The 25,712-nt window shown below is 38.9% G+C and overlaps 1 protein-coding gene across 1 annotated transcript; it reads left to right on the forward strand.

Moving 5' to 3' along the window:
* Window positions 1–12,820: 12,820 nt before the first annotated feature.
* Window positions 12,821–20,237, forward strand: vgf (VGF nerve growth factor inducible). Its single transcript, XM_035408218.1, has 2 exons — window positions 12,821–13,025; window positions 15,831–20,237. The coding sequence occupies exon 2, from the start codon at window positions 15,870–15,872 to the stop codon at window positions 17,856–17,858; it is 1,989 nt and encodes a 662-aa protein (XP_035264109.1). The 5' UTR covers window positions 12,821–13,025; window positions 15,831–15,869; the 3' UTR covers window positions 17,859–20,237.
* Window positions 20,238–25,712: the final 5,475 nt, after the last annotated feature.

The following is a 25,712-nucleotide window of genomic DNA, read 5'->3' on the forward strand; positions in this document are numbered from 1 at the left end:
GAATGGCATGCAGGCCCATCGTCTGCAGCAACACTATGCACTCCCATATTTCCTGTGCATTTTTATGTATGTGCTCAATTTAATTTACTCGAGATCAGCACAGGTTCTATCTGGTTTTCTGTTCTATTGCACATTGATAATTTTTTGAAGTTATGAAAAACAATGACTTTGAATTGGATTTTACAGCAATGTGGACACATGCCACATTTCACTCAGCATTTTCACTCATAGTTTTGGAGTTCAGTGATTGGCAAACATAATTCACCAAGCTGTGTATGCAGAGATAATCAGAGTCTATGAATGGAATGGAATCAACATACCTGAGGCTGATGGATTGTATCTCAAGAGGAATGCTCATTAATACTCAAAACACCTCTAGCTCAAGATGAGGCAATAAAAAGCATCATAAATTCAGATTATGTTGATGAATCAGAAAATGGGAGTCTTAAACTCTGCCCTGTACCAAACTATTTTAGAGCATGTACCACCTCCAATCATATTCATGTGCTGGAGATCCAGGCCACATTGCTGCATACTATTCCAAGACACCTCACAGCACAATATAATACTATACACTTTTGCCACCTTTAGCATTTTTCAATTCAACACTGTGAAGTGCTTCTCGTTCAATCTGAACAGTTGATTTGTTTGGATAATTGAAAATTGAACAATAATTATTTCCTTCATTACTTCTTTAGTGGAGTCATTAAACACTTTGCCGCCCCTCATTCTACATGATTTCACCATAGCCATTTCCATTAACACTGTTAGAGCTGAATTAACACTGGACATTTTACTGTGTATAATTTGCAGAAAAACATTTCATGTAATTTACTTTTCATGTAGACCAGCACTATGCAAGCATAATAGAAACATATTACATGACAGAGCGCATACAGTAAGCACCATTTAAAGTAGAAACGCATTAACATAAACTGGATTTTATGCAATAATAGTAACCATAACAATGTAAAGTCTGAAACATAAAACTTTTTACAGACATCTTAATGCCTGTTAAGTGAAACCACCATCAACAATCAAGAGGCTATAAAAATACTACTACTCGATTTAAAGTTTTTTTCTGACTATAAAGGAAAGGTGATTAGTGACAAGTAAAAACTGGCTGCTATGAATCTACCGCCATTAGTACAATGGTACAGATCACACTACAAATTGTATATAACATTCAACTATAGAAAACACTTTAAGAGCAGAAAAACAGCTTGGAATCCGTGTAGGCCGAAAAGGATACCAGGTGCACTGCTGCCACGATGGCAGCCAAGAAATAAAATTGCTTAGACTGATATGATTTATGCACAAATACCATATAACAAAGCAATCTGCAAGTATGATATAGTATGAATAGACTACCTCTATCTCCACACTTAGTTGCACTTTGCATTTTCCTGCCCGATGGTTGTTTTTTTGTTTCTTTTTTTTTTTGGTGGCAGAGGAAGGCCAGAGCAATTAGAGGTGATGAGTGTCTGTGCCAAGAGGAAACAGTCACTGATGAATATTGTTTTTGCTCCATTGTACATAATAGTTTCTGTCAATTTCATCATGAGACACACGCAAATACGCAAACACACACATGCATTTCCCTCTTCCCTTATAGCAGATAGGAAGTAACTCTGCAGGTGTAGAGGATGAGTCACTTCAGAAAATTATTCGGTTTAAAGCACCTTTCAAATTACTTCCCTTCCAGTTGGGCGCTGCGCTGATAGCAATTTAATTTCTACAAGGAGTTTTTGAGGACTGTGATTCATCTGTTTAAGCCTGTGCGTGTGGTTTTACATTTGTCCTTCCAACACTAAATAATGGTACTGTCAAAATCTACATACACTGTCAAAATATCAATCCTTTACCATACTACAAGACAAGCACATTACATGGAGAATTAAGCTTTGTCTTTTCTTCATTTTCTTTTTTAGATTCTGGTTTGAATGTTTTATTTTTGCCACAAAATTGAGAAGGTAGATGTTGCCTAAAAATGTTCAAAGCATTCTATCAACAAATAAACAAGGAAAATGCATACATTTTGCATGCAAAGCAAGCATTTTTTGGAATAGATATATTAATTACTACTGCTACTACTCCTGCTATTACTGTACTATTACTAATACTACTACTACTTCTACTAGTACTACTACTAGGGCCTACTACTACTACTACTTCTAATAATAATAATAATAATAATAATAATTGCAATCCTAACAGCTGGATTTATACATTGCCCTCCAGTTTATAGAGCTCTGCCTAGCAATCAATATGGCTTAGTGATGTAATCATTAATATAATCATCACAATTATCATTACAGTTAATCAGCACCTGCTAGCATCATGATAAAGTTGGAGGCATAGGCCTATGTTATTATTGCCACTGAGATGTTACAGTGTATTGGGCATGCAACTGGCGACAGTGACTTAGTGCCTGTTTTAAAATTGGACTTCAGAAAAGTATCATTTAATGATAAGTTTTGCTAAATAAAGTAATTAAAATGCTATTGAATATCTGTATTGCAAAAGGGTCAATAATGGACCAAACTCAATAGTTTTAGTTATATTAATTTAGTTATATTAATTAAATTATTACATTATTGAGTTATGCATCAATAAATCATGTTATTATTGAGGCAGTGAATAAAACATTGGAACACCTGAGTAAAGGGACAACAAGTATACCAAAATCAGATGCTAACACACTGGTCTGGCTGTCATATATGCCCAGGTGTGGTAGCCTAATGTATAATTATGGCAAGAGGAAACCTTGGAGAAGTTGATATCATTTCACAAGCAAAGGTGTCTATGGTGATATCACCATTTTTAATGGAAAAAAACATCAGCAAAGAAGCACATATTCCTGTATTGTAATATCTGTGTGTGGATGGGCGACCACCTGTAACTCTCTGCTAAAAGGACATTATTGCTAACAACTCATAAGAACACAATCAAAAAATAAAAATACAACAATGAATACAGAAAGGGAAGAGTGTCAACTGTAGTAATACAGTGCAGTTTGTAAGTATTTGGACAGTGACAGATGTTTTATTGTTTTGACTCTGTACTCCAGCACATTGGATTTGTGGCACATGAATACGAGGCAAAATGCAGACTGTCTGCTTTAATATGAGTGTATTTACAGTACATCCATATCAGGTAATCAAGCTCTTTGGTCCCTCATTTTAGTGGAGGAAAAGTAATTTTACAAATTAACATAATTTTACATAAAGTTGCGATATTTAGTATTTGGTTGCAAATCCTTTTATTCGATGATTGACTGGAGTCTGTGACCCATAGACATCACCAGACACTGGGCATCTTCTCTGGCTCAATTGAATTCAGATCATTTGATTGATTTGGCCAGCCAAAAGCATTCCACATTCCACTTTTTGGCCCTGAAAAACTCATTGGTTGCCTCAGCAGGATATTTAGGCTCATTGTCCTACTACAAGGTGAAGTGCCATCCAATGCATTTTGAGGCATTTGGTTGGGTCTGAATAAATGAGATCTGTCTGTGCACTTCAGAATCCATCCTGCTGCTGTCATCAGTAGTCTCATCATCAAGATGAAGTCACAAGTGCGTTTTGAGCAGGGATTTAGTTAATTTAATTGAACAATAGCAAAAAGTCATGGGCATTCGTTTTTGCTCAGTCTGACAGTTCGTGCAGGGCCTCAGTTTAAACAAGTCAAAACATTACCTTCTTCTCCACCCTAGCCCTCCAGTGGTGGAACAAACTCCCCATTCCTCTACAAACCACTCAGTCACTGCCTATTTTTCTTTATGGTATGACGACACATCTCCTCAGACACTACCAGGATTAACTTTCATACTACACTTGCAGGGCTACTCCCATCAAGTAGTACATTCATTTTGCACTTGCATGTTGTATCTTGGTCTTTTAGCACTTTCATGTAGCATTTGTATTTTGATGTTGTCATTCTTTTATCATGTCTCTTGTAATCTCTTGTAATCCTGCCTCACTTCTATTTTAAGATTTAGCCATAGCTTTACTGTGTAAACTAGACTTGATGTTCATAGCTATATATAGCTGCTACTTCATGATAGAATTGTACTTTATCTGACCTGTGTTTGTATTTGTTCCAGTAACCTTCGGTATGCACTTGTTGTAAGCCAGTTTGGATAAAAGTGCCTGCAAAATAAAATGTAATAATAATAGTGACTAAGTCACCTTTAGCAACACCAACGGAAAAGGCTGCATTTTTGCATGCATACAAATTCCTATTTCATAAAATCAAACTATCGGACAATCAGAAGATGAATCAGAGGACAATGATGTAGGGCAGCATATGACATGTGACATGACTAGCTTTGCTGTTGCTTACATTATAACCGTCCATCAGTTCAGTACAGGATAATTCATTTTGACGACCAAGACAGACCTGATGAGAAAACAATGTTGCGGTGACGTATATCCCTGAATTTCTTTAATCATCTTTCATTGTTTGTAGCCTACATTATGTGATAGAGACCACTGTCCCTTCTTTACACAATACACTCCGTCTTCCTCTTTCTCAAATCTTGCAGGTTCCAGATGCATGCCACTGATTTCCTCTTCCCATCTTGTCTTTCTGCGGCAAATGCAAGAATGAGGACTTTGCTTAGAGCCTGGGTTTTCAACAGTGGGACCCCTGAGGGTCCTTGAAGATACTGTAGTAGGTCCCTGGTCGGACATGATATGCCATGACTGTATTTAGATTTGAATTTTTTACATTTTTTTATTTAAAACGTTTAAAAATATATTTAACCCTTTTTAACTTATGATGGGATGACGGGGGTCCCTTGGATACCTCTGCGTTTGGGTGGGGGGGTCCCTGGATTCGAAAAGATTGAAAACCCCTGACGTAGAGGGCGTGAGCTGAGCTCGTATGTAATTACCTGTTTAGAGACGCTTAACATCTAGTCGCGTAGACAAGTAGTAGTTAGTCGATTACCATGCACGTAAGCCGAAAAATGAAAAGCATTAGTGAATAAACTGCTTATTTTGCTTTTATGCGCAATAGCTACTGTATGGAGAAGTGTACACGTTCTTCATTTGTAAAATAAATGGTTTTTTATCTTAATTTCACATCGAAGAATAGTAGCTGACTTAACGTTTGTTGCCAGTTTCTTACCGTCGTCAGTATGCGCAGGATCTATGCTACTTAAAGTGAGAACTGGGTAGCGAAAGGATAATATTCACAGACGAGCTAGTTTTCTGTAAGCGATCCCGAAGCATGCTATAGGAAACTTGCCACAGAAACGTTATATTTTTATAATTATAATAATAATAATAATAACAATAATAATAACAATAATAATAATAATAATTATTATTATTATTGTTGTTGTTGTTGTTGGCTATACTATGCTATTTAACGAGGGACTGATATGGATGCTGAGCACTATTTCATGGTCCGATAAATGAAACTGACTTTTAGGACTTTATAGTAGGCTAGCGCACGCGACAACAATGCGCAGTGCACGGGGTAACTGCGGTGAAATCACTTGGCATTGAAGCATATACCTTTGGGTCGTGCGCGTAGGCAGCATTTTTCAGGGCAACCCTCCTACGCTTATCGGCTCCCTTGATTATAAATGGATTTATTTCAACCCGCACCCACGGAGAGAATCGCGGAACCAAAGAATTGCTGCAGCAGAAAGTGATTGATAAAGGGAAACACCACAGCTGAGCAGTTATCGCCTCATTTACTCCGAGCCCAAGCCAGAAGCAAAGAAGATCCGTCACCACCCTCGCGCGTTTACTAAGAATGCTTTCTCGTTTTTTGAACCAGTGGCTTGTTTGTCAGGAAAGGAGAAAACAAATGCTACAGAAACAAGACAGGAAAACAGACACAAAAACGAAATTCGTTGGGCGCCAGGACAGATATAGTTAATGGGGAAACCATAATATTAATAACTGTAGCCTGTACGAATATATCGTAGGGAGGGAAAACCTAGAACCTTTTAAGCAGGGTCGGCTGCTGGCATAACCACTCTGTGCAGTTGTTTAGGGCCACAGCCATCCCTGGGACCAACAATTCAGGTTTATATTTTTTCCATTTTTTTGTTTGTTTTTGCTTTTTTGTGGAGAGGGGGACAGAGCACAATGAGGGAGAAAGTGGCTATACTATAATGTAAATTAATTTGAGTCAGCATGCCATGTGTTTGTTCTTACAGCAATTCACCACCAACAGCAGGGAAAAGGTTACCATACACTGAAAAATTTTGGGCATAGGACATTTGTTCTTGAACAAATTACCCAAGGATACCTACATTCTGATTTACTTTTGTTGCGGAGAATTACAGAAGCAACTTTAATGGACACCAACTGTCACATCACTATAGCCTCCCACCAGACATATGTTACTAGAGAAATGGGAATCCAATCACAAAAAACATTCTGTGTTTAACTTTTGTTGTGTGTGCCAAAGTGCAAAATCAGTACAAACACCTGCATGTACAGTCATTTGGATCATCAGTTTATTAGCAGGGACAAATCTCATAGAAATCCAGTAGCCATACCACCAGGCAACTTTCTCAGGCTACTACTACTACTAGATGGCAGGACTGTTAGCTCCACCCCACAGTTCCTGGTACCTTTTGTTTGGTATCTCACTTCTGCTGGCAATGAAAATGCATCCAAAACCCATGACCACGATTTCACAGCACAGTGCGGTACAATATGGCATGGGAATGGATATGGGCCATAATTTACTGCTGGTTGTGATGCTTCTGGGCCAGAAGGGGGTAGTTTTTCCAACAGACCCAGCAGACAAGCAGTTACCCAGTGCATTGAGACACTTTTGTTGTTGCAGCCGTAATCATTCAGACAAAATGTTAAATTTAGGTAAACTTTTAAAGACTCAGTGTATATGGCTAAAGAGTAAAGGGTCTCATCATCTAAGGCCCCCCCCCCCCCCCCCCCCCCCCCCCCCTCCAAGATTACTAGTTAAATTTTTCCTTCCTCTTCAGCTCAGCTGGGTGGGGGACATGCATTACCCAAGAGTACTAATGTATGGTGGTGGTTGACATGAGCATCACCCTCCACTATAATGTCCTTGTAGGTCCCGTTATTAAAAGTGTTATATAAGCAGTACATTGTGTGTGATAGTAATAAAGGAAGTAATATTCCTTCAACTCTTAATGGGCATGAATGTGTATCTTATGATTTTTCAAAAATGTAATATTGTAGTTTTCAATTATTCTAGTTATGCAGTGCCTTTCAGCTGAGTAACATACAGATGTAAACTTTGCTCTGGATTTCATCTTGTGTAAGGTCAAACTGGAAAATACTGTATGTTATTAGAATGAACAATAACAGACTATGACAATTACTGTCATTAGTTGTAACATAGCCAAAATAAAGGCATAGCCTATGAAAAATATTTTGGACTTGCTCTCATAGGGTGTTACTGAGATTATAATTGTAGGCCTACTATACACTCTGTAACCCTGTTAAAAGCTACACCAATGTTCCCTCTATCAACATAAACAAATGCTTTGACAAATGATACAACTCAATTTGACTCAATTAGTTTGTCTTAATTTGACAAATATGGGTTGAAAAATCAAGGACATTTTTCCGTATAGACTTTTACGTGTAGAATTGTTTTCTTCAGTATCCTGATGCAACCAGATAGCCTACACGTAAACATGTTTGTTTATTGAACCATCAGCAAATATATACAGTAAAAGGAAACCGAATGGTATGAAAAAATGTTTTTAAAAATATGATAGGTTTTCAAAATTAAGAAACAAAAAAATACAGCAGACTCAGATGGCATAGTCTGGACACACCAGAGATTTGCTGAGACATACCACGGTGTTGTTTTGTTCATTTTTAAATAAATAATAATGCACACATAAAAAAATAAAATAAAGAAGCTGATGAGAAATACACAACATCGGCGTAGAGTGGCATTGATCACACGAAGGACGTTAAGCTGGGAGACTAGAATAGAGGAGAAGCGCCAACAAAATATGGAAATACAGTTAGAAACCTGGAAGTAAATAAAAATAAGGAACGGCAATGAAAGCAAGATAGGTGTTTAATTGTGAGAACTGGTAAAAGAAATCCGGTAATACGATTAGTATACTGTATGGAGAGGGAGACACCGGGATTTGCCATTCAATGCGCACAAAAATGTGACGTCGTGACAGAGAAACCTCTCTCCCCGTGTTCCCTGTATATTTTTTGTGAATCAAGCTGAGCAATCGGAGCAGATCTGCAGGTCTTCCATAGGTTAAACTGTGCTGTGTTAAAATGTTAACCGATACAAATGCTAATTATATTACGGGAGGATGAGACATAGCCTACTGGGTGTGGAGAGCTAGGATTTCCCGTGTATACAAACATTTTGGGTTGCAGTTTACAAAGAACACCGACAGACATTTTCTGTTGTTCTCAGAATACAATTTTCGCGGTTTACCAAAAACGCGTAAGCCGCAGGCAGTGGAGAGGCATGGAGATGTCCTCGTTCAGGACCAACAGGAACTATTAACGACGTAATACGATCAGCACACACACTCGGACACGCACACGCAGGCGCGCGCGCTTGTATTAAAATCTACATCAATTTCAGAACGTGTTGCGGTATACGGCGGAAATAAAGCTTATGCTATCAATCTACAGTCACGAGTGGTACGGTTTTGCGCTGTGCTGGGGAAAGGAAAATTTCATTGGCTGCCCCACATCTGCTGCCGCCAACACAGAACACCCGAATCCCTAAGACTGGTTCCAACAGGAAATGCTTATCTACGCGGAGGTGAAGGTCCCGACCTATAGCACCGTGTGGACGCGTAACTCTCATACTCCATTAAGGAAGAGCCTAGACGAGTAAAAATTCTGTGTGGCAGTTCATCCTGCGAAACAACATTTTTCTGGATCCTGAAACAAAATATTCATTTTGTGCTCGGTATACTTGCGTCCCATTTTTTCACGTTTCTTTTTCAAATTATATGTTATACTGTATGTTTCACAAACAGGCTAAAATGGTGTATATTTGAAAATAAAGAGTAAATAATAGTAATAATATTAAACCTTATTATTAGGTACAACTACCTGGACTAGCCTGTCCAAAAATACTTTCTTTTCAAATACATGTAGGCTAGGTCACACTGGGTTGTCTTATTTAATTTATTATGTCAAGGAAATAAGACCCCCATGTCCATTGTAATGCATCTACTTCATAAAGCACCTTTGAGCATATAAGCTTGGTTGTTTGTGAAAGTGGACTAGCAGGCATAGATGAGGTGAGTCATTCTGTGAGAGAGGATGCTGAAAAGATGGCGGATCCATTTTAATGCTGAGAGGCAGTTTATAATACTGAACCATTACATAAAGAACCTGGCTTCTTGGCACCCTGATGACTAACCCCCAAACACAACCCAGCCAGCCTGCCACGCAGAATCATAGCCAACACTCATATACATGCTCACTTTTCTAACAGAGATGGGGGCATCATTTGGCTTCTGGAATACGATTAGTATTTGTATAGCCTGTGACTGGATATATGTTACTGTATGTCATTGCATTTGTGAAATTCTTTCACAACTAAATTCCCTGTGACATTTCTGCAGAAAAAATGAACCAAGTAATATATGTTCATATAGAAGAGGAGAACAAAAGAGGTTTCTATTAATAATTTATCACCATCGACCATGTGATAGTTAATGGAAAATATATGGATGTGTGTGTGTGTGCGTGCATGTGTGTGTGTGTGTGTGTGTGTGAGAGAGAGAGAGAGAGAGAGAGAGTGCATGCAGAGACCTTTACAATTATTCATATCCTTACAACATTATAACAAAAATAACTGAAGTATGAGTAAAATGAGTAATATACCCAACCAGAGCAACACCACATTTTTACTGATGACCACATGGAAAAAGCAAAGTGATTAAATGTTTTCACATCAGTTTTTTGGAAGTTTATCTTTTGACATAGATGACCTTAAGATACTACCATTATAGTTACACAATCTTTAAGATTGATAAGTTCTTCAGGTGAACTATTGTTTCTGGAGAGTTTATTAACTGGATTATAACATCTTTCCATAATCGTTTTCTTCTAGATTTTTATGCATGCTGTGAATATTATCATTGCTGAACAAATCAAGTTGCATAAAAGGGTGAATTCTTTTGTCAAAAATGTTATGGTGTGCATCTTTATGAATTTCTCATTCATTTGCCATGAAGGGCATGAATATTGGACTTATATTTCACAGAGGGGAGTATGTTCTACTTAATTAACCTTTTCAACCTCAAACATTCTGCTGGTAAGCTTGCCTGGGAATATATTCTATTATTTTACACTTGTTTCATCTGACCACTAAATATTGTGAATGATATGTGTTGACTAGATTAGCTTTTGGTTTGTTGATTAGATTAGATTTATATTGCTTTTATATTATGATTTCTGAAGAAGCTTCTTTGCAACTCTGCCATTAACTCTAGACTTGTGTTGTTGGGATGAGGAATATGTGGAACGGCAGATTTTGCTGTATTGTGTCCCAGTGATTCCAAACATACTAGACCTGGAATATCAAACTCAGGTCGTGGAGGGCCACAGTTTCTGCAGTGTCCTTACAATCAGCAACCAATTAAGGCCTTGTGAATAAGGTGTTATTTAGCCAATCAACAACTTAGATGAGTCACTGATACCTACCAAAAAACCATATGCTGTTGGTGTCCATGACTGGATACTGGAAAACGTGACCGAGACTTTCACAATGGTCTTAAGAACATTCCCCTTGGCTTGTTGTAGTGCAGATGTTCTTGCACCCTCTTCCTGGCATGAAGCAATCAATCCATCACTTTCTAACTTGCTTATGTGGATATTACAGCAAAAAAAAGATTTTTTTTATAGCTACATCCAACTTATTAAGGTCAGTAATTCTCAGAATTTATCCAGTAATTTTCAGAATTTATCAGATTGTCCTCTGACTTACACATCAAGGAATGGTACTTTATCATTACTTCTTTATATGAATAGCAACCCTTTCCTCAGAAAATAATAAAACTTTTTCTAAGCCCCAAAAGCTTGTGTTAATTTTCGGACAACATAAACTTCAGGGATTGCACTTGCAGAACTACATTTATCTATTATTCTCAGGCGTTAATTAATTGTATTGTCATATATAAAACACAGAATCTCTTTATGCCTATTTGTACAGTATACCTCCCCCATCTATCCTTTTGAAATAGGTTTAATGATATTCATAAACTAACGATAGGTTATCAACTTCGTCGATTTAATTTATGTGGGTATTGGTTAATAACTTCACAATTTAAAAATTTGGATCTTTATCATTTGCAGTCTAATGAAACTGTCTTGCAAGTGAAATTACGACTAGGCCATCCGAAACCCGCTGTTCTCGGGCGTAACTGAAAAATATATTCGATTTTTGGGAAGGATGTAATGCCCTATACAGTTGGAGAAAACAACCGTTTATTTGCTCTTCTGTGCAATGGTAGCATAGCACATACTAACATAATACCTGAAAAGAGCGTAAATGCTTCCAAACACACAATTAGCCCATTCGCAGACGAACTGGTGAATTACAAAAGCGGAGCAATGCGTTAAATTCACTGAGAGGTGTTTTGTCACTGGACGTTATTAAACAATGCAGGGTTAACAGAATAAAGTAATGACCTGCATTGTAGTTAATCATGAAGTTCAACTTCAACTTTCAATGCGTTTTGTAATAACTATAACTTGTACATTCCAGTACGTTCAGTGAGTCCAGGCTACCAATTATTATTATTATTATTATTATTATTATTATTATTATTATTATTATTATTATTATTATTATTATTATTGCAATGATAGCTTAATGTTATAACATCAAATATGATGTTTTTTCAGTCGAATTTCGCATCAGCTCTCAAAATGTCGGTTGCATGCATACAAAATTCTAGTTCAGGGACCTAACTGTGCATCTGCAGCATTTAAAAAGAACACGTAATTTTTTTTAGAACGTGTCTTTCATATCATATCTTATCTTTTTTTTTTTTGACAAATAATGTCATTAGTTGCCTCTCATCCTGCACTGTCTGTATGAATGACTTATTTTTGTGTGTCGCTGTGCAGTGTTTCCGCAGAATCAGGCGTAAAATAAGAGACAGCGAGGGAAGAGCCAGACGGCGAGGAGGGTATGAAGCAGGAAACAAAGAGCATATAATTGAAAGGGCTACGGAACTGGGATAGTCGAGCAGCAAGGCGCGATGCAGTGCCAGAGGTGTACAGGCGCCATTACCAGTTTGAGGCACCCCAGTAATGAACGCTAACGCGGGGCGCAGTGCCGCTTGGATAATGTTCTAGGCAATCGACTGAAGGGAGAGATAATAACAACAAAATGTTCCAGTTCCAGTACGTGCCATATATGCCAGCGTATAAGAGCGACTGCTAAATGAATATAATGTGATGTCATGATGTGGATTTACATTATCATCATAATCAATCAGAAGATGATAGGTATTTCTGCCTATTTATATATTTTCCTCTATCCCAGGAATAACACCAATTCTGTATGCAGCTAAAGAGACCATGAGGGAAAACCTGAACAGAGTCGCAATGTTTTTTGTTGTTGTTGTTCTCCCTCCAGTGAAAAATACTATTTCATTCATTCATGGTGCTTCCCGTTCATTCATCTGGGCACTGCAGCGTAGCAAAGACTCGGGGTTCTATCGACGCCAAATTCTTATCAATGGAAGATTGCGTCAATGGGAGGGGGGGGGGGGAGTTCTGACGTATGGTCACGTGGGCGCACAAGGTCTATATATAATGACATGGAGCTGGCCGAGGTGCTGAAAATATCTTTACCGCACCGTGTACATGAAGCAGGTGTATGGCCCAGAACAAGAAGAAAAATACGAACACACCTCGTTTTTTTTGTATTTTATCTAAATGTGCAGTAAGTGAATGAATTAGAAATACATATCTATATATAACAAGAGAAAGACAGAAAAAGCGAAGCAAAACCAACTTGCGAAAACATCTGTGCTTTCCCCAAAGGATTTCCTGGTAAGTAGTGAGTTTTATGGTCATTACCATTAGCTCAGGCAATAGAAGAAGTGCATAGACAACGTCGTGTTGTTAATATAAAATAAGTTATCTATCGGAATAAGTTGAAATTGGAAATGTAACTACGAGAAGGCTACATCGAGAATGTGCTCTTGCTATTGTTTCGCAACGGAATACAGTCATTAAAAAAATAATGTAGAGACAGAAAAGTATTATATATGTGCAGATCACAAGAGTTTTAATCTATGGACAAGAAGGACATGAAGAAACGAGGCGTGACAGATGGACAAAGGGGGATGAAAAAACGCCAGATGGGGAGAAAGGGGCGATAGGGGACTTGGTTACTCAACGGGGAAGGGGAATATGCGGTAGATATGAGGTATAAACTTTAATTAGTTTATGGATAATGACCACTGTGATGATGCTAATGATAATGATAATCATCAACATAATCTTTGCCACCCCCACCCCATTATCCATCTCCGTCACTATAGCGTCGGACACCAAAAATAACCGCAGAACATGCACCCGGTCTTGAGCTGGTTGAGGGACTTGTTGAGTTCAAGTTTTGTGCCTGTATAGTGATGGGGCTTTCTGTATTGCTTGTATTTAATGCACAAAGAACGCCTCGCAAACAGTCATGCAAAACTACAGTCTGAGTTCTAACCTGAAAGATATGAGGGCTTTGTTGGGACTTTATTGTAGCTCTCGGTCTCTGGATAAGATTACACCGAGATAGGACCCCTTATAAGCCGATTAACAAATGCACTTTGATGCTGCGGCTACACTGGAAGTATCTGGAATTAGTGGAGGGAGGGAGGGAGAGAGAGAGAGAGAGAGAGAGAGAGAGAGAGAGAGAGAGAGAGAGAGAGAGCTTCTTTTGCTTTACTGATTTTGCTTTACTGATTGCAATATGAATTAAGTGTACGTTGCGCTGATGAAAAATTAGAAATTGAGTAGTTAATGGTTAATGTGGATGCAAATGTGTTTGCAGGTGAACTAAGAATACATATTGTTCATTTAAGAAATAATGCTGGTGCCAGTTAATGGCATTATCACTATGTTAATCTATCATAATGAAGGTAATGTCGGAGATTCCAGGCAGATAGTTCCTTATCTGGGCTGGTATGATTAAGAAGTCAATCCTACTCAACATTGGATTTAATTTTAATCTTCTTCAAAGTAACCTCAAAACGCTTATGCTATGTTGTGTATACTTACTACAGGTTGGCCGCATGTTGAAAATATCTACATGATTATCTTAGACAACAGGTGTGTCAGGTCATTAGGGCAAAAGGCGTCTTAGCCTTGGCAACTCAACTGAAGGTGATCCTCATCAAACCCTATCTTCTGTTCTTGTAGTATAGTGTTTAACTCAAACCAAATATTAGAAAAATTGTTTTACTGTATTTTCCCACAATGGGGCATTATTAAATGACGACTTCTACATTTTGTGATATTTGCGAGATTGTAGTCAAACATACATTTCTTGGTATCATTCCTGTTAGTTTATGAGATTACTGTAAATTGTTTCTGACCAAAGTGCCTGTGGCAAAGGGACAAGTGTCTTTGTTACTGTTTTATTCTACACTATGTCAGACTTTAAGTATCACTGTACAAACAAGATCCATCAAATGGTAGCTCTAGTTACCAGGGTTACACAAAGATCCAAATTCACTTTCAATGAAGTCTGCTGTCAGTTCCTACACATTTATACGGAATTCTACCAGAATTTGTCCGCCATACATGTCTGCATACTCACATGTTCAGTTTTAATTCATTCTCCCAATTAATGAACAAAACAAAAAATACTTAGCTATGCAAGGGAAAACATTTTAACCTACAATTAAAAATAAGTAAATGCATAAATACATTTTGTTCGCCCTATGCTGAGAATCACTTAAACTGCAATATTATACCTCTGTATTGTTCTTAAAGAGGGCATGGGTTTTTACAGGTGCCAACAATAACCACCATATCGCGATAATTAGGTCGCACAATTACACTGCTGTGATATTAAAAATTCACCACATAAAGCATATGACTTCTCAGTTATCTCAATTCCCAGATTCTAAGCATTTATTTCAAACCAGTATCACTCTGATGCCCCATGTAGGCCAATATGAAAATATAATTAAGTGAAAGAATGAATTTGCTATATTCAGAAAATGATAGCATGAGAAACCATTAGCATAAAACATCATACTCTTGTAATATATTCAGAGGAAATGTTGTATATAACTACTGTATTCACCTAGAACACACCTACATCTTAAACTGGAACCAAATGAAAAAACATTCCAACCTCTTAATTTATTTTATATTATTACAATCACTCTAGATAGATGATGTCCTCTTGCTCAACCAATAGTCTGAGCTAAATCTAATACTGTAGTATAGTGCATAGTGCATGGTATCCACTGTTTTTGTTAGAGGAAATGAACAATGGAAGAGGTTAATTTTATAAGTAGATTCAAACATTGATAAATATTTTAAATAATTCTGCTCAAGCTATTATTGGCAACAAAACTATTTAGCACTTGTATGAAATAATTTGTCCTGTATTTCTAAAGGCAGGGGAAAAGGGAAAATAAAATCACAGTATTTCCTTCAATGGCATCATTCCACTATTTATAAATTAAGGAACATGTATAAATTCATATATAAACCTATTATATTGACAATCACCAATGGGCAACTAAGAAAATAGTGGAAACAACACTGTTAACTGCTCCTATTTAGGTAAACATGTATCAATCAACTGTAACTTTAGAACCTTTCTGTGTCTTTCTTGCACTTTCTCAGGTGCATCAACTTCTTCCTCATCTCCCACTCTGCAAGGTCATGACCCGTTGCCAACACACCTCAAGTGCCCCAGTTGTACTACTAATCCTGTTTGGTATCACACAACAGCTCTCTGCCACCATCCCTCTGATCAAAGGAGGACACAGTAATGATGACATCAATGTACCACCCCCTCCAGGGCTTGCCAAGTTGTTTCAATCTGAACTGGAAGGGGGTCAAGTCAGGGTAGATAAAGAACAGAACCCCACCCAGAGCCTCCCAGAGGAAGAGGATGAACTGTTTAAAGATGTGGACCCCAAAACCTTAGCGGCCGTTCTGCTGGAGGCTCTTAACCAGCCAGGAGAGTCTAAGAAGAGCAGTAGGGTAGAGATGGAGGAAAAGAACAGAGGAGCTGAGGGAGAGGGAAAAGGGCAAGAGGAGCTAGCACTGCTGGGTTCAGACAGGGACAGAGATGGAAAGCAGGAGCTGGAGTTGGTGATGGCAGCTGCGGCAGCAGAGGGAAAGGAGGAGCAGGAAAGAGAAGAGGAAGAGAGGAAGAGGGCAGAGAAAGAAGAGGAACAGTTGACGGAGAAGGTGAAGAGCAGGACAACCAGTCAGGCCATGCCAGTGAAGGAGCAGCCAGAGAAAGAGGCTGTCAAAGAGCAGGAGACCAGAGAGGAGGAGCATCAGGAGCCAGGAGATGAGGAGGAACAGCTTAGTTCACAGGAGGTGAAGAACCTGCAGACAATGTTGGAGGAGTTACAGAGCTACAGCACCGCCACCAAGAGGGAGAGGGACTCTGGAGGGCAGAGGGAGAGCAGGGGCTCCTTTCAGGACATGGACAATGGCTTTCTGGACAATGACATTAAGCCAAAGCCGAAGGGATACCAGCTGGCTCTTTCAAAGAAGAAACTGAAGTGGCAAGAGGAGGAACAGAAGAAAAAAAACACACCTCTGTACCGGGGAGGCAACTTCATGGATGATTTTGATGACAACATCAAAGGGCAAAATGAAGAGGATAAGGAGGATGAAGAAGATGAGGAGGTTTTGAGCCCAGAAGAAGAAGAGGCAAGGGCAAAGGCAGATCAAGAGGAAGTGAGGAGGCAGGCAGCAGAGGCTCAGAGGGCTAAAGCTGAAGAGGAGAGACTAGCTGATATTGCTTCTGATATGCTGCTTCAGTACATGGTCAAACAAGATGGGAAGAAATATATGGATCAGAGCAAGAAAACATCACAAGGGAACAATGCAGCAGAAGATAAGCGTTCTGAAGAAGAGGATGATAGTGATGATGATGACATTGACCCCCAGACAATCGACAAACTCATTGAAATTTCAAGTAAGCTGCACCTGCCTGCAGATGATGTAGTTGACATCATCAGTGATGTAGAGAAAAAAAAGAAAAAGGATGCTCCTGAAAATGTACCTTGGCACCGCCCTGTTGCTCCAGCCCCTGCTCCTGCCCCAGCCCCCCGAAATCCTGCTCCAAAGCTATCATCCTCTCTCACAAGCCCTTCCAAGACATGGGTCAAAGACAAAGCTGTAGTCAAGCCAAGCAAACAGGATTTCTGGCCAAAGTTGCAGAAGCAGTTTCGCACCTATCCAACATATTCATTTGTTCAGAAGCCTTACCGTGGCTACTTCCCCATTTATTTCCCACCACCAAAGCCAAAACCTCAGTATTATACCAAGCCCACATTCTCCTTCAATGACCTTTTGGGAAACTCCCTGGACTATGATTTTGGCTTTCCCCCAAAAAGAAGGTATCGACCCTGGGCTCAACCTCGTTCTCGAAACCCACCACCCATACGCCGAAACCTGTACTTCAACTACATCCTTCCCCATCCCCGGACATTCAAACCTGTGCCCATGCCTAAACCTCGCTCACCCCCTCGACGCCGCCCCACCTTCTACTACCCTCCTCCGGCTCCAATGGTGCCCCGCAATGAAGACTACTTTGATCCAGTGGGGCAGCAGCAGCAAGACAATGATGAAGAGTTAGAGAATTTCATCGAGAAGGTCTTCCTGAAGCATCCCAGAATGTTTCAGTGAAGGCTAAGGGAGATTAAATTGTGTAATGAAGAGACTGAGGAGGAAGGAAGACAGAGAAGGAGAGAGAGAGACAGAAAGAAAGAGAGAGAGAGAGAGAGAGAGAGAAGAGAGATAACAGTGGAAAGATTGCCTTTATTTCCACTCTTTGAGTTTTTCTAATAGGACAGATCCATGTTTCCCTCCCTTTTCATACCTCGGTCCGCTAAGGTATATTGATTTGGTAAGAAAGCATATGGTGTGGAATTTCCATAGCGCCATTCTGGTCACTTTGCTCTTGCATGTATCAGATAAGGAGTCAGGACCTGAAATATCTACATTCCCTCATTCCTCCTCCAGCCCTGGATGAACGAATTGAGGAAGGGAGCAAGCAAAAGTTATATGGATGAGCTAAATACAATTTAAAATATTCGAACAAAATTCCTTCACAGCACATTCCTTTGCTCCCTGTCAAGGACATCGCTATCAGAAAACAAATTGTTTTCTGAAGAGACACATGTCATCTCAGATGTATCCTGCTGTCCCTGCAGAGCCAACAAAATCACCTCAGGCTGAAATTCAAAACTCACAATCCATGTATTACAAATGACCACTCCTGTGACTTCTTAAGACATATCCCTCTACAGTACGCCTTATGTGTTGAATGGCATTAATATTTGTTGAAGTGTATATAATCTAGAACCCACCAGTCCAGATACTGGATCTCTTCAGTAACAACAGGTCAGTGCTTTAAATATGTGACAATGTGGAAAAAAATGAGCTGCTCTTAGCTGTGAAAACATCCTTTAAAAATCATGTGGTACGCACATAGTCGAAAAAAGGTGCCATGCTGGTATGGAAGTTTACAGAAAAACATTTGCAACGCAGCCCTTGGCTAAAGGAAGTTTCTTTGTACCAAATGTGATTCAAATGGTTTTGTTACCTACAAGTATTATAGTCCTTATTTGTTATTATGAGCATTTGTTTAACAATGCCAATGTTTAAATGTATGCTTTGTATTATTTAATTTTGTTCTTTATTTTACATATTTATGTACTTACTGAAAGTGGTGCAAAACGCATTCATACATTCCGAAATGACTGAGGAACAAAGAGATTTTATGTAAGCTGTTAGGAACACAATTTATTGCCTTAACAAGACGCACTCCCCCTTTCTATGCTAGAATGCCTGTTGGCAACAGACCCTCTCCTCCAGCAAAGGCACGTCACATATAATCAAGTAAGGACAGAATACAGAACATGGACTTTTTCTGAAAATATCCTGATAGTATGAAAATAACAAGTGGACATGGTTAACATCTTAGCATTTCTAGATTTCATCTAAACTGATTTCATTCCAAATGCCTTTAACCTACAACACCCTGTTGGGATTTTATCCCATAAGAGATACCTTTGTTGACAATACAACATTAGAGTAAGCGAGTTATAGAGACCAGTAATACTGAATTAATACTCTACTTTCGAGAGGGGGTATTGAGTTTGAGTAGGCTGTAAAGCAACCTGCTCTTTGAAAACATTATGGTGCCTAGGAAGATGGACATGCAGTACCTGCTCCTGCAGTGAATTTAGAGGCATCATCACTCCAGTGCTCCCTCCACACCAACCCCATCAATACCATCTAAGCTTTTGCTTTTGTAAAGAATATTTTTTCCTGTTTGCCTTCATGTTAATCTCCTACATTTGTGACACATAACCAAATTACAATGTCACTGACTATTGTTAAAAGATTACAGCAATTTGGCGTGGTGACATACTCAATGGAAAATCTATGTATGCATGCAAAGACAGGAAACAACATATCTCACGTTGTCCCTTTATTTAAGTTTATCACATCTGGCATTCCTCAAGGTCAGAGGATCATCACTTCTGGTAAAATCGGATACACAGGTCCCATCCTTTTCACCCAGAAGTGGCAAAAAACATATGCATTCTCTATTACCTTATCCCCATAGAAACAAATACATAGAAAGAATACGTGGAGATACTGAGGGAGGTACAGTAAGAAAGGTTTATTTAAAGAGATTATTGCAAAGAGGAAATAGAAGGGGAAGGAAAAGATGAGAGTAATGAAAGGGGGAGCATCGAGTCAAAAAATGATTGAGTCTGCACGTCTATGTGTACTTGCATCTCTAAGAAATGTGTTGCTTCTTTGAAGACATTATGAGCATTGATAAAAAGTAAAAAAAAAAAATCAAATGATGACTAGCATACTTGAGTAATCCTGTTAAGTCTTGTAAAAGGAAACTTTGTTGTTGATGTTATTTATAGATGTACCTTGTACTTACCGTAATAAACATGCGTCTGCTGGATGTAAATAACCGCATGTTGATGACTAGTTTTGCTACACAGAGATCTATGAATAAAAACAACTATTTTTTATTAATATTGTTTTTAATTCCTTTTTGGGAAATGTATACTATTGCGAGATACATGTGCATTCAAATCATGAAAAAATATAAAATTATTCTTCTCTGTACATTCCCTACACAGAATGCCCTTTTTCCAGCCCACAAAAAACATGACTATCACACTCCACCGCACTATACTAAACTCCTAATGCAACACATTATCCTACATAGCTGTACACAAACCTTGCATCGAACAGGTATGCGATCCTATTATAAGAGCAACATTACACAGGCAAATGGCCATATGAATTGTATACAAAATCAATGGCACTTAACAAATCACTGATGCGTGCATTCTCTTTGCTTTAATGTATGATGCGTCTCTAGGAGAAAAAAAGCACTCGACTGAATAATAAAGTCGTTGGGGTGTGAGCGAGATGATAAGGTCAATCTAGTGACTGGACAGGGGTTTCCCCACAGGAGATGCACACACCTCACTTGCAAAGAACACGTGTTCTGACAGTGTGCCCCAAACCCCATGTTGCCGAGGATCAATGGCTGAAGACTGAGCAATCAAACACCCCCCACCACAAAGACAGGAGATCCCCCATTGGCCTTTTGATCCTAGCTACACAAGTGCCTTTGTGGCATGTGGGACACTCCTCACAGCAGGGGATGTGAGAATGCTGTGAATAACATTAAGGACACAACGTGCGCAGCAACAGGGCGTCTACCCGCTCATGCATTCATTCACTGACAGCCAGCCAAGAAACGGCAGTAACTCTTCGTACAAGTCCAAGCATGTCGGACACTAACAGGGAGACAGGGAACCAGAGGAAAAGAAATAGGAATACAAAGATAAAAAGGCTAAACTGAAATACCAAAAGAAAGAGGAGAGAGCAGAATGATAGGATGATGAGAGAATAACAGCCCACAGAGATGCAGTGATTCGTGAGTCACATGGCTAAGAGGTGAGTCATATCCCTCCATGCAGCCACTGCAAAACCCCCCAACCTCCTCCCACTCACTCCCTCCCTCCCCTCTCCCAGTCTCTACATCCCTCTCTAACACATACACTCACTCTACCCCTCCCTTCTCCCAGTCTCTCTCTCTCACACACACACACACACACCTCAGCGCTGCAACAGTCACGGCTAAATTCTTGTCATTGTCACACAATGTACATACACAAGGAGATTAAACACATTACTTGTAATAACCACAGAATAATACCAAACCTGGACATACAACGTAAGACTTCGACACAATACATCATCACAGCAGATGGTAATTAGGGCGAAATGTTTATACCAGTGATTCATGGATCAAGCTAAATTACTGTGTCTCATGTTGACTCAAATCTGTTTCTGAACAGATTCAATACACACCCACCCACACATACACACATACCATGCAGCCTGAGCCACGTAAACAAGTCACACATTGTTTCTCAAATACAGCATGCCCACGATAGCTGCTGTGGACCCCTGTGCAGCCTGTATTCTTCAGGCCAATTCCGACAGGTCATGCAGAAAAGACATACATACGTATAGACAAATATTTGCTGGCCTTGTACCATTTGCAAAGATCATTCCTGAGGTTAAGCAGGCATGGGCCTGGTTAGTACTGGGATAGGAAACCTCCTGGGAAAGTTAGTGTAGGTGGGCCAATAAGGCATTATGCTGTGGAAGGTGCTGTTTTTCAGGTGGGATGCTAAGCCAAGGTCCTGACTCACTGTGGTCATTACAGATCCCATGCAGTTTAAAAAAGAGTAGGGGTGGTAACCTCATTGTCCTGGCCAAATTCCCAGAAAACCTGAAAAAACTGAATTCTCAGTTGACATACCTGGTTAAATAAATTAACTTTTTTTTTTTTTTTTAAATGAAGGGTTACTAAAAGTAAATAAAACAAAATATTGATTGAATGCATACCCAAATAAAACCTTACAAAAAATATACAAATATAAAACAGGACAGGAAGCAAATTTACTAAATAATGTATGCACACTGCCCGAGATTCTGTGAAGGCTACGGTCCCATGGCAAAATTTTTAGAATGCCTAGCTAACAATCAAGCAGTTTTTACCTGACAGCAATATTCTTAGTAATGTGCGATATGGTTTCAGGTCTGGTCAAAGTACAATTACTGCAGCCTCAGTAGTACTCAATGACATTTTCCAAGCTCTTGACAATAAAACACACTATGCCACCATTTTTATTGACATTGACATAATTGACCATTCAATGTTCACATTTCCCACTGTAGAGATTTAATGTTGGATGAAATAAGAATAACTTACCATTTGCTCCTCTGCAAAGGAGCGTACCCCAGAAGTATAGTCTGGTGAGCCTAAATTTGGCTCTATTGAACATTCGATCTATCTCCAAAGCATTCCTTTAAAATGATCTCATCACTCAGCATAAACTTGACTGTATATTTTCACCTGAAACCCGCGTCAACACTGATGGACCTTCTTAAAGGCTGTCTACATTACATTACATTACATTACATTCATTTGGCAGACGCTTTTATCCAAAGCGACGTACAAAAGTGCATTTTCATGATCGTAGACAACTGCTGAACACAGAGGAGGGAAAAGAGGTGGGGGACAGCCACTATCTTCTCAGATGCTCTGGGCAGCAAGGAATATTATTTTGGGTGACTTCATTTTGTTGGGTGACATTGTCTATGGGCCACCCAAACAATGCCCCTCCTTCTCATCCAATTTCTCAATATTATTGTTAATTATTCACACTAACTAGGCTAGATGCATTATCACAGGTGATTTTAATCAACACTAATCTACACTCCAGCAATAATTCAAATAACAAGGTCATGGTATTTTTAAATCCTCTGAACTGTATTCATTTCACTCAGCATGTATCAAGAGCTACCCATAACCAAGGCCACACCTTGGATTTGGTGATAACATATGGGCTGTGTCCCAATATGAAGTCAGCTGCCTCAGCTTTTCCTGAACTAGCTAACTAACTTGCAAGCAATCATGTTACTTTCCAATAGAACAAGCTAATGTACCGTTAACTTGGCTTACATATAGCGAACATACTGAAATCATGGTAAACTGGTTAATACCAAAACAAAGTAGCAGAACTAGTGGGTAGTGATGTAGTTAGCTGAATGTATAACTAATTTTGTTTACCCTTCAGTAGATAATCAGGATAATTGCGGCTACAATGACAGAATCCGTTGGGTCTTTCAGTTGGAAAGTAAAAGCTTTCGGCTGTAACAGTAAACACTGACATTGTGTGGGTATGTAAAAGCTCTGTGACGTCATCCTGCCTTCAAAGTGGATCCCAAAGTTTGTTGCCTTTTGAGGTTCCTTTCTGTTAAGATGCTGCCTTCAGAGGGAGCTCACTTTCACTACATTTTGTTCTGTTCATTATTCTGTGCATCTTTCATCTCTCTGCTGAATCTGTCATGTTACCTCACTCGTTTTGACTTTGCTAGGATATACTTTCTATTGTTTTATTCTATGCTTTACTTTGCTTGAGTTTATCTCGTTTTATTATGAGAAGCAGTTTTTATTGCATTTGACTGTATGGAAAGTGCTATATAAATAAAGTTTGATTGATTGATAAAGTTTGATCCACTTATATGTTGATGGCATCACTCCTTATTGCGATGCCCCCACCATTCCTCAGGCCTTTTAAGCACTTCAGAATGCTTGTAATTATATTCAGTCTCTACTTTGGATCTGCAGCTGGTCCTCGATGCAGGGGAAACTAAATGTCTAGTGTTTTCAAGGTCTCGTTCCCACTCTTTGGATGAACTGAAAATCACTTTTGATGACAAGTGCATTGAAAGAGTATCTTCCTATAAATACATTGGGATCTGGCTTGATGATACACTTAGTTTTAAATTGCATATAAATTAAATAAGAAACTGAAAATTGAGTTAGGTTTCTATTTGAAGAATACATCCTTTTTTTAGTTTTAAGATCAAGAGGAGATTCATCATAACTATGTTTATTTACCTGTTTTACACTATTGAGAAAAACTCTATACGCATACTTCCTCTACAACTTTTTTAAAATCTTTAACCCATCACTGTCTTTTATATAAATGGTCTGGTTTGACATCTTTACATCTGCACAGATTGATCCACTGGTATATATTCTTCTATAAAACAATAACTGGTCTATTTCCTCCCTACCTGAGCTGTCTGCAATTTAGAAATTCTCATCATCACCTCTTATGAGATGTGATGCTTTTCAAAGTCCCTCATCCCTGTACTGAATTTGGAAAGCTGGGCTTCAGATATTTTGCACTTTATAGTTGGATTTGACAAATTAATTTCAATTGCTGATTTTAAATATGTAATTCATGACTCAGTGACTGAAGTATGCTCCTGCTTATAACCTCTGCACTGCTCTTTAACTAATGTTATACTTCTGTCTCTTTCCCCATTTGATGTTTGCGACTCGATTTTCAACTGTTTGTTGGGTAACTTGTGTTTTATGCCAGGTCACCCTTCCAAAATAGATTTCAATCTCAATGCGATATTCGGGGTCAAATAAATGTTAAATAAAATTTAAAAGGTGAAAATTCAGCAAATGTTAATAATGGCATAAATGACATTGCACCTTAAACTGAAATCACCATAAGTCAACACACTATTAGTCATGTTCTGCTTGTGCACAGTGTTAAGAGAACAGAAGAAAAAAACCAAACTGAATGTTTGTACTGAGCCTGTCTACCTGCTTTCCCTACCACATAAAAATCAGTGTCAACTGAAACTATTTTTATCAATGACCATCAAATACAGGATATATAAAGACGCATGAAGTAGTCAGTGATAGGATGGATAGTGCTCTTGCAGAGAACAGAAAAAATCAGGAAGCTCAACACAGAAGTATTAAAAAGGTGTGGGACTGACGCACCTGGTGTGAGATTACACAGGACGACAAGACACAAACAGAATTACAGCTGAGTGGCCTGCAGGAACAAATCGAACAAAAGATGGAACCCGGATTAGAGGACGTACGGGGTGACATTTTCACTTAGTTTTAAGATGGATGACTGCCGGAAAAGCTTTGATTACATCTGCAGCATATATGAATTCAACTTCAGGTTGGACAGACTGGTGGGAATCCAAGCAAAGAAACCCACTCTGCTACCCATCCACACAAACCCATATGTAGTATGAGGCCATTTCATCTATGCTAAGACAATTGTAAGTATCCCATTTCCCTGCGTGCTGTTCCTTATTCCATTCCCATTGCCCCAGTTTTCCCATTTTCCTTCCAAAAATCTGTTTTTCCCCTTTTCATCCCTGCATCTCTCCCTCAGTCTCACCTTCTCTCTGGTGCAGTCAGTTTCACTGCACCACTGTCACAAAGGTTTGGTGACTCATCCACTTTAACAGACATACGCACACACTAGAATCACACACCTATTCTAAGGCAAAGAAATGGAAACATACTGTGAGCTCCAGATTGTTTGGGAAGAAGACTTCTTTTTATTTGGCTTTATCACCAATTTTAGATATACT

This window comes from Anguilla anguilla, chromosome 3 (assembly GCF_013347855.1).
Source record: "Anguilla anguilla isolate fAngAng1 chromosome 3, fAngAng1.pri, whole genome shotgun sequence".
Taxonomy (NCBI): Eukaryota; Metazoa; Chordata; class Actinopteri; order Anguilliformes; family Anguillidae; genus Anguilla; species Anguilla anguilla.

Excerpts from the sequence above, each read along its gene's own strand:
- vgf (XM_035408218.1), top strand. The coding sequence starts at position 15,870 with ATGACCCGTTGCCAACACACCTCAAGTGCCCCAGTTGTACTACTAATC.